Source organism: Lytechinus pictus, chromosome 3 (assembly GCF_037042905.1).
Source record: "Lytechinus pictus isolate F3 Inbred chromosome 3, Lp3.0, whole genome shotgun sequence".
Taxonomy (NCBI): Eukaryota; Metazoa; Echinodermata; class Echinoidea; order Temnopleuroida; family Toxopneustidae; genus Lytechinus; species Lytechinus pictus.
In genome coordinates, this window is record NC_087247.1 from 76,659,592 (window position 1) to 76,672,941 (window position 13,350).

Here is a 13,350-nt window from a genome sequence, read left to right on the forward strand (position 1 = left end):
AACATGTAAGAAGTCTGCCAGTTCACAACACATCGAGTGGCCGGCCGTAGCCGCCCAGTGCAATGTCGTTTAGAGGGGTATGAGCCGCGGGTAATGGGTAGCGATTATTATGATCTTATGATCAAATACTGTCGTAACAAATGCACCCACCTTCATGACACTAATTTCGACTTTATTCTCGATTCAAAGCAGCGAAGTTCCCTGGCTAAGTTCATAGAGACGCCAAGCATTCTCGGTAATAATTTGTCACAGCTGAGCGAGAGCCAAGAGCTAGCTTGCGTTGTATTTTGGTTTTAGTGCGACTTAAGCTGGCGCTATTCATTTAATTTAACCCCTCAAAGTCCCGTTTCGCGCCAGCTTATTTTTTTCTTTCCCGTTTGCTTTTCATAAGATACCATGTACACCGTGCACCACGCACGATAGAGACGGCACGAAGCCGTCAAACAACTGGAAAAAATACAAATTTCTTTGTTTCTTGAACCTTCCTGTAATCCCGTATCCAAAATTCATGCTAAGACATCGAATGCTAGACAAATTCTAAAAGTGATTGTGAGGTTGTGATGCAAGAAATGTGAAAGACACAGATCACAATTTGATAAGATGTACTGGTAGTGGTACCGTATCGAAGTTTGAAATGTACATGTACAAGAAAGGCAGTGCTGTGTGTGTGTACACTGTGACTGTGAGGTGAGTGAGTGTGTAAATTGCCAATATTGGCGGGACCTTTCTTTCTTGCTAACATTTGTAGATGAATTGATCAAGAACAGCAGATTTCTGCATACTGGTAATCTCTTTGAATACTTTGAAATCTTTAACTTAGTTTTTGTTTCTTCGTACCTCAAATATGCATGTAAATGTGAGGATTTTTTTTTTTTTTTTTTTTTTTTTTTTTTTTTTTTTTTTAGTCCAAAGTTGGGGGTGCGGTTTATACACGGGTGCGGTTAATACACCGTTACTTACGGTATATCGTTGGACTGTATTATTTGTAGGATTATGCCCTATAGATAGGTCTATATAGGCAGTTTTGTCCTCAGTTTTGATAGATTCTTTGTTAATTTGAACTTTAATCCAGTGCGATTTACAATTTTGCTTTTCTATTTGCTTTCGAGCTCATGTCATCATTTTGTTTCGTTTCTGTGCTATCACTGTACATGCCCCATAGGTACTGTACGCGCATGGCAGGCTGCGAAGACCTATCGAGTAATGGCGGCTGGTCTCCGCGTAATCACAGAGATTTGACGAAGTACGCCCTCTAGCGTTATTAGTATATATCTCTATGTATGACACCTAACTCCGTAACCGTAGGTTACTTTTCAACCAAACTTGGATGGTAGATTGACTTGGGGGACGTGCATGTTATGCTGCAGTCTGAGGTCACAAGGTAAGGTCAAAGGTCATTTTCAGGTCAACGTTAAAGTTTACATGCAAGACTCTCTTATGACACCTAACTCCGCAACTGTAAGTCGCTTTTATACCAAACTTGGATGGTAGATGGACTTGGGGGACCTGCATGTTTTGCTGCAGTCGGAGGTCACATTGTAAGGTCAAAGGTCATTTTCATGTCAACGTTAAAGTTTACATGCAAGACTCTTTTATGACACCTAACTCCGCAACCGTAAGTCACTTTTCAACCAAACTTGGATGGTAGATGGATTTGGGGGACCTGCATTTTATGCTGCAGTCGGAGGTCACATGGTAAGGTCATTGGTCATTTTCAGGTCAACGTTAAAGTTTACATGCAAGACTCTTATGACACCTAACTCCGCAACCATAAGTCACTTTTCACCAAACTTGGATGGTAGATGGACTTGGGAGACCTGCATTTTATGCTGCAGTCGGAGGTCACATGGTAGGGTCAAAGGTCATTTTCAGGTCAACATTAAAGTTTACATGCAAGACTCTCTTATGACACCTAACTCCATAACCGTAAGTCACTTTTCAACCAAACTTGGATGGTAGATGGACTTGGGGGACCTGCATGTTATGCTGCAGTTGGAGGTCACATGGTAAGGTCAAAGGTCATTTTCAGGTCACCGTTAAAGTTTACATGCAAGACTCCCTTATGACACCTAACTCCGCAACCCGTAAGTCACTTTTCAACCAAACTTGAATGGTAGATGGACTTGGGGGACCTGCATGTTAGGCTGCAGTCGGAGGTCACATGGTAAGGTCAAAGGTCATTTTCAGGTCAACGTTAAAGTTTACGTGCAAGACTCTTATGAAACCTACATGTAACTCCGTAACCGTAAGTCACTTTTCAACCAAACTTGGATGGTAGATGTACTTAGGCGACCTGCATGTTATGTTGCAGTTGGAGGTCACATGGTAAGGTCAAAGGTCATTTTTAGGTCAACATTAAAGTTTACGTGCAAGGCTCTAATGACAAGTGTTATTCCATCCCAGTCATTTCACAATGAAGTTTCGATACAATTCTGTTGCGTGCCCTCGCAAATCACGATATTTCTGGTTATTTTCATAAGTGGGCGAGACACAAAATCGCTTTTGCCTTGTTTTATTTAGATGCACTGTATATTCACTAGACTCCAAACAATTCTAAAATCCTGCAGCACTTTGTTTCTTCTAACTGTAGATCTCTGTCCCTAGTAAGCGATCAGTGGAATTAACTTCAACTCTTCTTGATTCAACTGATGGATCAGTGATCATGGCAGGTCTTGGTGCTCGGGATAGTCTTAGGTTAGAAGCCGGGCTATGTCTCTATGGAAATGACATTGATGATGATACAACTCCTGTAGAAGCCACTCTCGTGTGGACTATAGGTGAGAAGTCTAACCCGTAGATTGTTTGACAATGCTCACCTTTTTTTAACACCTGATTTTATCTATAGACTGCATATTTTATATTTTAGATTAGTGTAATGATTTACATGGGTACATGTTTATTCCATCCATCTGTCCCTCACCTATGGTCATTATATCAGGTTGTATTTATTGTCTTGGGAAGAATTGTTACAAGTACACAGTTTAACTCTCAATCTTGACAGTTCTTCATTTGATTTTTGGAACAAGAAAATTATTAAACTGTGCTAACAATTATTTATTTCAAATTGATTTAACATTGACATGTATAAAGAGGAGAGAACAAAATCCAAATTTTTAAGTCATGGACTAAATTAATGGTTAAAATTGAACCCCCCCACCCCCCCAAAAAAAAGTGTAAAAAAAAAAGCAATTTACATGCTTAGTGATTGTGCGCATTGCATCTTCTATGAAGAAGTACACAATTACATGTACACCAATGCCACTGTTTACAATTTGGACACTTTCACATTTAATTGAATTGCATACTGTGCATTGAATTATTGGTGGTTATTACCATCTTTTGTACTAAGAGTATGTTGGTTTAGGAATGGAATGGAATATACAATATACTTGTACAAAACTTTTGCCTGTTTGTTGTGTGTAGTTCTGGATTATATACAGAACATATGTTACATTTAATCTTAGTGTAGGAATTGGGGCCAAGATTTTAAATAAATATTGCCTACCTAGAATTTGAATTTAGCATTTCCTTTCCCCGACAGAGTTATATTTTGCCCAATTGGATTATATTTTGCCCGAAGCGTGCAGCACTGAGGTAAAATATTCTCCCGAGGGAAATACATAGTTTCGCAGAGGAATTGAAATGTTATTTATTAAACATATAGACCAGGCAATATTTGTTTTATCACAGTCTGTGTAGATTCACCATCAGAATATGCATTTATGTGGCTTATGATAAACTTACAATTTTTGCCTCATAATAGAGAACTAAAATAGGTGTGTGACTAGATGAGTACACACAAGGACATACATCAAGTAAACTACCTGACATCACCTAAGTGAATATACTTCCATCGTTTACATTACAACCCAGTTATTACACATTAAATCCTAGATATGACAAATGCAATCCTCGCAGTTATGATCATGTGATGGCATATTGACCTATAATTGATGAACTGCTTCTGATAAGATTACAGTGACAGTTACATTAGGAGGTATGATGTGAAGTCATATGATATTCATTTCAATCTTGCTATATTTCAGGTAAGAGGAGACGGCAATTAGGTGACTTTCCAGCAGCAAATCATATCCTACAACAAATAAAAGAAAAGCCAAGCAGGAAAAGAATTGGAATAGTGTCATCTGGACCGCCAATTCGAGGTGAGATTACTCTTTTTCAGATATTTATTCTTCCTAAGCAGTCCATTATCATAGCTGAAGATAATTTTGTTTTCCTGCCATAACTTGTGGTTCTCTATAACGGGTTCAAAATTAGTTTCATTATTCTGCTCATTCTTACATTATATGCTCCAAATTCCATTATCCAAATGTCTCTTCTCAATTATTACGTAAATTTTTAATTGTTTTAGAGATAACCGTCTATATATTGGAGCAATCAATTTTAAAGTGAAGTATTAATTCTATATTTTATTAGTTTGTACATTTTTGTAACATATATTAGTATTATATTCAAGTGGGGTAGGTGATTGTGGATTGAGGGATTTCGGACAATGGATCACAGGACATACATGGGAAGAAGTCTACCAAACGAAAGATCCATCCAAAAAATGTGAGTTATTACTAAGCGAAACAATGGCAAATTTAGACCGGTACTTACCAACGAAAGAAGTACGTTCCTATAACGTTGATAAACCATGGATAACTTCATATGTCAAATCATTGATCCGGAGTAGGCAAAAGGCCTTCAAGAAAGGCAACGAAACATTATGGCGCAAGCTCAGAAATAAAGTAATTCGCTCCTTATCTGATGCTAAACGTCATTATTACAGCACCCGTGTTAGTAATCTAAAAACCGACAATCCATCAGCATGGTACAAGCATGGACCTATTACGAATGGACATTCAACGAGAGCATTTTATGACCACCACCTGTTTCCAGCTGTCAAAATTGCTGTCTAACCCTTAACTTTCTCTTTACGCGGTTTTTACGACGACCGCCCGGGGCGATTGTTTACACAAGCTCCTTTCGCCCGATGATCGTCACCGATTGATCACTGGCCCTCTTTCGACCAAAGACGGTCATGTTGTAGCCCCGATTGCCAATAGGGAAAGTCCTACATTACCTAGAATGCAATGCGCAGTTCATATCCGGTTTTTCAGTACATTATTTTAGGCTGTCTATAATGTGCGATTGTCGTCTGTCCATCAAAAAAAATCCCGTGAAATTTCATCAATCCTGTGGAATTTTATGCCCAAATGAAAATCAACTTTTGACCGAAGGTAAGCGCTACTATCGACATCAATACTGTCCGAAAAAGATGAAGTTTTAACGTTTTTTCCGCAGATTTTTTCGTCGAATTTCAACTGCTTTTTTGCCGTAGATATACGGATCTGCAAGGTGATGTCAATGCATTTCATTTCCGGTTGTTAGCGATGTACGTAAAAAATACGTTTATGCACGCCTGTTTTCTTGTTTCTGCTATCATTTTCATAGCGCTAACGTTCGCTGCTGTGCGTTGCTTTTGATAAAGTGAACGAACAACATCGCAATGGGTAGGAGCAGCGTACAATTGATGTCGGCTGTCCATCAGTGAGAGCGTGTTTTACGACCGGCTTGATGGGTGTCAGCTGCCAGCGCTCTGTTTATAAAAGGATTAGCGGCGACGGTCTTTGGGTCAAAGGAGGGGATTCGTTGAATGTCCATTCGTAATAGGTCCATGGTACAAGCAAATAAAAGTGCTTACCAATAGGAATACTGACCCGGTAAATATCGAAATCCCTGGTACTGATCCCAATCAACTGAATTTGGTAGCGGATGCGATTAACAAGCATTTTGTTTCAATCGCAGCTGACATTCCCCCTTTTGACAACGCGTCTTTACCTGCTTTCTTACCATGTCCATGCTCATGTCCTCATGTTCAAATTTATGATGTGTACTTAAAGCTCAGGAAATTGCGGATTGGTAAAGCTGGATTAACTCATGACCTACCTCTCAGAATCTTGAAAGAATTTGCATATGAATTGTGTGTACCTTTAACTGATTTGATCAATCTATCATTCCAAACGGGAATAGTACCACAACAATGGAAAGAAGCTCAAATAACCCCAATTCCGAAATCATTACCGGCAACCATTAACAATCTCAGACCAATCGCATTAACAAGTCAATTTGCTAAAATTGCAGAATCTTTTATAGCCAAATGGCTTCTTAAAGATATCACTGACAAAATTGACTCACGACAATTCGGAAACCGCTCTGGTTTTTCGACCACTCATTATCTTGTGAGTTTGCTCCACAAAATGTATGAGAATGGCGAAAAGAGCAAGAGTCTATCCACAGTTGTGTGTACTGATTTCACAAAGGCTTTTGATAGGCTGGATCATAACATCCTCGTTAGGAAGTTGATCAAACTCAATGTACGACCTTGTATCATTAAATGGATAATAAGTTTTTTGGAAAATCGTCAACAATGTGTAAAATATCAAGGCACTTTGTCTAATTACTTACCCAATCACGTTGGCGTGCCCCAAGGGACTAAATTAGGTCCTATCCTCTTCCTGATTATGATTAATGATGCTTGTGAAAACACATCAGTCGATTGCTATAAATATGTAGACGACCTTACTTTGTTGGAATGTCGTAAAGAAAATTATCCTTCTGACATACAATCTACATTATACAATCTGGATCAGTGGTCCTCCCTAAACCACATGAAGTTGAATCCTTCAAAATGTTCTTCACTAGTTGTGACATTCTCCAAATATCCTCCTGCTGAGCCAAGATTTTATATTGATAACTTACCTCTACAAAAACTTCAATCTGTTAAAATTCTCGGTGTAATCGTCCAATCCAATCTAAAATGGGACCTACATATCATAGAAATCATCAAAAAATGTAACAGGAAGTTGTACATGTTTAGGCTTTTGAAGCGATATGGGCTGTCTCTATCGGATCTGAAATTGGTATACATGGGCTACATTCGTCCTGTTATGGAATATTGCACCCCAGTTTTTAATAATGGGCTTACAAAGAAACATGTAAGAAGTTTAGAGCAAATTCAAAAAAGAGCTTGTAGAATCATGTTGGGCCCAAACTACACAGATTATGCCAGTGCTTGCCTATCATGTGAAATTCCTACTCTGGAATACAGAAGGGAGAAACTCAGCCTGGATTTCGCAATGTCTTTAACCAAACATCCAACATTCAGTACCTGGTTACCTCCTCCAAAAAACTTAACCATCAATCTCCGACATACTCCTAGATATCAGCAATACAAATGTAAGACAAATCGATTTCGCAATAGCCCCATACCATATTTCATAGATCTCCTGAATAAAGACATGCCCAATCAATAAACCCATTGCTCATTTGAAAGAAATACCAGCCTACTTGCAATATCAAGTTTTGTCATGAACTCTTTTATTTAATATACATATATTTTTATTGATCTTTTACAGCTTACTTATTATTTTTTTTTTTTATTATTCTTAATGTACATTTTCCTCATTATCTTATGTACATGTATGTAAATTTTCATTGCCTAAGTATTCTTGCCTATACACATATTTCTCATGTCAGTTTTTACAAAGGTGTACTGCTTTTTAATGTTTGAAATATGTAATGAGTCTTTTAATTGTTTTTACTTTGTATACATGACCAATTCAGCCATTTGGCTGCGACTCATGTGTTTAATAAACCTTGAATTGAATTGAATTGAATTGAATTGTGATCAAATACGTCATCTATTCCCTTTGAACAATAGGTTCACTACTCTAATCGCTACCAGTGGCCATATCAAAGTGAATAGGCATTTTAGTGAATAGGCATTTTGACACACAGTTGTACATAGACTTTCTTTATTTTATACTTTCTCCCTTTCAGCCATTTTACTCTTTCTTTCATTCATTTTCACTCTTTATCTTATAGGAGGGGAAATCTACAGTGAATCTGGCGAGTGTATAGGTCATGTGACCAGCGGGTGCCCATCTCCATCCTTGAAGGCCAATATTGTCATGGGATATGTGTCAGCAGCCCATGCCAAGAATGGAACAAAGGTACAGTTCCAAGTGCGTAAGAAGACTGTTGATGGGGTGGTTACTAAGATGCCATTTGTGCCTACCAATTACTACATTGTAAAATGAGGGAAATTCATACTGGAGACTCTTTCGCTGCCATGGTACCAAGCCACACTTCTATTTAAGTATTGCTAGGATCAAGTAAGTGTTACCTGAATGGAATGGACACTTGTGGACAGTTATGTATCAATTAATCCTGCATTATGGAGATGGATAACCTGCAATGGTTTTGGATGTTAACCTACTGTACAGTTATTAGATCTTGTGCATGTTTTTTCTTTGAGAGAACTGTTAAACAGATAGATACAATCATATGTTTTCAAATATTTTACTCTACTTCTTCTATGGTAATTTTTCAGATACCTTGTGGACATGGTAGAATTGGGTGCTGTTAAGTTCCAGGTAGAGGTTTTATTTCTGTTTGTCTGAGACTGCAATTAGGAGAAGAATATCATTCATTCTGATTTGGTAGAGAGAATGAAATGTTAAAAATCTATTAAAAAAAAAAAATGAAGATCCATATATTGCAGATAAGTTTGACAATTATGTTGGAATTAATTCAATAAAATTTGCATACTTTTTCCTAACAATTAAGATAACTGATTATTCACTCAACTCTGTAGCCATTGAACCTATTCAAACACCATGTTCCAACAAAGACCTTACATTTATTATTAAGTTATATTCCTTGACAAAAGTATCTAACAGATGATGAAGAAGAAGTTAATGTATATCAGCAAAAAGAAATATCTTTGTATGTTTTAATGGGAACAGGTTTTGTGAAGTATCGCTTTGTATGTTTATTTCTAGGGGATAAAAATGACTGCTTTGAGCTGCCTGTGCCCATATTAGGTGATGTCGGAGACATTGTGCTTTTGAGTGCTCTGTCTGTCCCATTTTTGTTCTTGTGATATGTCAAGTCAAGAAATGTCATTCGTGTGCACAATAATTCAGAGTGACAATGATGTGATTAGGGTTTAGGTAATAGAGGTTGAAATTATCACATAGTCTTTTGTATACCTTAAAGCGGCATACCATTGACAAATCATGGGGAAATCAAGGCCTATCTCAGAACAGAGAAGGGAATCAAGTCTTTCACTTGGCTTACTTTCACTACAAGGATAGTCTATTCCAAGTGCCATGATTTATTGCCCTGTTTCAAATTTTGCTCGATGAGAAAACAGCTTATGATATGGAAGAGCAATTACAAGGCCTTCTTCCAGACTGCCTGGGGTTGTTATTAATAGATGCTGGCATGTCTGGGAGGTCTAATGGGAGAGTGATAGGTAGGGGAATGCGGGGTAAGTTGTGACACTTTTTGTATTTTGTATGTTAGAATTGATATGACTAATAATGTTGTAGACATAAGTACCTTGCCTTTATACCCCCATCTCACTAGATGGCGATTCCACTGCGATCGTTAAAATCGACAAAGCGTGGTATAACATAGCTTGATCGTGCCTTGATCTTTTCAATCTTCTCCGTCGTACCTTGATCTTTTCTGAAGCGGCAAGGATCGCCACCATCTTCCTGGTCGCCACAAAATTTTGAACATGTTCAAAACTTACGTAGCGAGATCGCGGAGGTGCTAAAGCGCATCACAATCGAGTCGTGAGCGTATTACAAACGACAAATTCGTAGCTGTAACGGAGCCCCAACGCATAAAGCGTAGTATAAGCGCATTACGGCACCGATCGCCCGTGGTTTTCAGGCCCGTTCCCAAGACAATTCTGCTACGCTGCTTCCGTTTACAAGGCGACTGCCTTGCGCTCGACACGCTTCACACAGCTTCCACCACGACGCTTCCTTCTTTGGGTGGCATGTGGCACACGTTCTCAGCCCGCTACAGGCGTTCGCGTTGCGCTTTTGCTGCGCCGCTGATGACTGGGCAGCGATTGCGCAACAACCGTCTGCGCTGCTATAAAACACCGTGCCGATGGTGGTGGATTATCATATTTGCAACAGATTACGAGGCGATACCACGGCGTTTTCAAACATACCTCCCAGAAAAAGGACCAGAAAAGGGAAAGCTGCCCAAGCTACCCCTCTTAGGCCGGCGGTCGAAGAGGAAGATCAAGGGGTTATGGTGGTGGTAGAGGAGGAGGAGGTAGAGGAGGAAGAGGAGGGGGTACAGGAGGAGGATGAAAATCTTACTGCTGAGCCAGCTGGAAAGAGAAAAAAGACGCTCACATGTCTTGATGACGAAATGGGTTACCTCTGCAAAAACAAATAAATTGATTATGTTTTGAAAATAAATTGAATTCTAACCACAGTGACAGTAGACAACATCAAATTTTGTTAATGATTCGATCACTAATGTATTGATTGGGAAAGGCAATCTTTAGGGAGATTCTGGCATTGTGCGCCCCCCTCCCCCTCCCTTTTTATGAGTGCTCTCACATCAGTAGACTACTTCTTGTCAGCAAATTTGAAAGGAATTTACCAAATATTTTTGAGTGACAAACTTTGTGGAAAAAAATAAACAGAATATCAAAGATTTGTATGCTCTTTTATGAAATTCTGGATGCATCCCTCATATTAACTATTAGGCTCATCGACAGCTTTTGAATGAAATTTTTAAAATATTGTATATTATGACTTAGGTGACAGCCAGGATCGGACCCTGTATCTTTTTGGCCTCCTCCTTCTCCTGTCCTCGCATTCAACTTTCAACTGATGTTCTTTTAGAATGCCAAGATGTATAAGTCCAACCAAATTCTGGACATCCAAGTTGGTCGGAGGTTTGCAATCGACTGAAAAATGTGTCATGTGCCGCGATTAGTATGCCGATTGCTTGAAATCGTTTCAAGAGCCCATCATGAACGTAACATAATCGCTTCATTCGTAGCACCACCGTACCGAGGTCCTTATTAGCGTATGAGCCTCATTGTACGATCGCTTTGATCGCAGAAGCAGCGCATCACATCTGCTTGAATCGTCGCAAGAAAGTGGCATCGTCGTACTTTCAGCGTATTACCATCGCCTTCAGCGCAGGTCGGTCGCATAGAAGTCGCAATGCAATCGTCTAGCAGGCTAAAAATAGAATTCGAGGAAGATTCTGCTACGATTTGCGGGATTTACATAGATCGCCATGGTCGCCACAATCGCCTTCCTAGTGAGATGGGGGTATTAAATTAGATTTGAAATATTTTTCACCTATATATAACTTTCTACCCCCACACTGAAATTTATTGTGACCTTTGAAAAAAACAATGTCAAATGGCTCAACTTACCCCATATGTGGGGTAAGTTGTGCCACCTTCTGAGGTAAGTTGAGCCACAAAAACTATGTACAAAATGTATGCAGGAAGAAGCAGCATGTCAGTTTTTTATTTCAAGACTTTTCACTTGCTAATTCTCTATAAATACTAACATCATCTAAAAGTAAAAGAACTGTCATGTGAATTTACACCTTTCTGCCTGCATATCAATGGCTTTTCAATTTTTTTTTTATTTTTTAAAAATTCTTATCACCATAAAAATTACCAAGGCTCAACTTGCCCCATGGTTGCTGGCTCAAAGTACCCCAGTCCGAACTTAATGCGATATTTTCACATCCACACATTTAATATGCATCCATCATTTAAAAGACTATGACAAGAATGAAGATCCATACCTGGACTAACAATATTGTTCTTATTTCTTTATTTTATTTAAAGACGTGTGTGGGTAAAAAGCACTCCTTTGTTTCACACCCTTTTTTACTATTTTTCCGGAAATTTGTATTTTTCTGTCTAAAAAAGTATTTTTTGTTTCAAAGTCGAAAACAATGTGGTTGGGTAAAGGGTTATATAATGGGTCATCAATACATGACACCACCACAATGTCCGACTCATTCATTATTGACCTGGGGGTGGTGGCTCAACTTGCCCCTATGCTCAACTTACCCCGCCTTCCCCGACATGTAGTAGACTCGCCAACCAGAAGTGAACTGCATGTTTTTGTGTTGAAACATGTGACTTCACAGAGGATATTTGTTTTGGTTTAGCAATCAAGAGACCTGCTATTAGGGTCTAGGAATTGGGATTGTTGGAAACCGCAACAACCCGAAGTAAATAACGATCAAATTTATAATTAAATAATGGCCAAATTTGTGCTGTCTAAACTTTTATTGCATTAGTCCGACGGGCTCTCATGACAGACGTATTATATTATGCAAGTCAACTGGCCTTTTACAAATTTCGTACTGATTCAATTTCCCCATGATTTGTCAATGGTAGGCCTTTTAACCCTTATTAAACTTGGGGGGGGGGGGGTCAATTTGACCCCATCGACAAATTTCGTCACTACGCCGTAGCGCAAAACCTTTTGACAGCATCGCTCGCTGACTTTTTACTTTCAAGTCTTTTACATCTTTTGAGACCAAATTTGCGATGCCGGGATACATGGTTCCGAAATTATGCAACATTTTGTAAGTGCATGTCAGACCCCAAAATGCTCAATAACGTGATTCCGTGTACAAAGTCAATGCAAATTGTGTTTTTCAACCAAAAATTATAAATGTATGATTATTTGTACTTTGTTGATTTGAATGGTTTTATTTTATGCTATTTATGATCACAAAACGGTCCCTGACAAAGTTAATTGGAAAAAATAATAAAAAACAAAGGTTAAAAAAAATAAGAAATACATAAGAATAAAAAAAACCAATGAAATACATAAGAAATTAATTATATTTTGCAATTTTTTATAGATATTTGTTAGAAATGTAAAAATTGATACTCTCGCCCAAAATTAGCCTTCTACCAGCTATATAAATTGGGTTAAAGGCAAAAACATAAAAAAAAACAAATTTAGGGCAAATTTCATACACTTAAATGTATTTGCATAATTACTTAATAAAAACTATAAACAATTGATTTTTGAAAATTTTACTATACAGTCTTGTAGTTTCCTTCCAGCTCTATGCGCATGCAAATTTTCGCTGCGATCGCGCATTCAGCGGGCGAGATCTGAGGGGGGGGGGGGGGGGAGTCAATTTGACCCCTAGTCCCGTATGTATATTGGAGTGATCATAATCTGATACGTTTGCAGGTCACAAGGTCATAGGTTCAAGATTACATAGATTGTTATATACCTTAAAGTGCTTTGTACTTGTGCTAGCTCAATAACCAATTTAGGTATCAGCTTCAAATGATCTGATTAGTTTTGGGGAACAGTTATCGAAGGTCATGTACATGTATGTATGTCACAGAGGTCATACATCTTAAAATGTGTATGATAATTCAATACTTTGACTTACAGTCATGTTTGATTATCTAAAAACATGCAGTGACCATGGCATACACATACTGGTAGTTTTTATCAGAGC

General features: G+C 38.4%; 1 protein-coding gene across 1 annotated transcript; it reads left to right on the forward strand.

Annotated features, from left to right (window-relative positions):
- Positions 1–933: 933 nt before the first annotated feature.
- LOC129256676 (aminomethyltransferase, mitochondrial-like) lies at positions 934–12,904 on the forward strand. Its single transcript, XM_064097743.1, has 4 exons — positions 934–961; positions 2,591–2,777; positions 4,047–4,163; positions 7,891–12,904. The coding sequence occupies exons 2-4, from the start codon at positions 2,663–2,665 to the stop codon at positions 8,103–8,105; spliced, it is 447 nt and encodes a 148-aa protein (XP_063953813.1). The 5' UTR covers positions 934–961; positions 2,591–2,662; the 3' UTR covers positions 8,106–12,904.
- Positions 12,905–13,350: the final 446 nt, after the last annotated feature.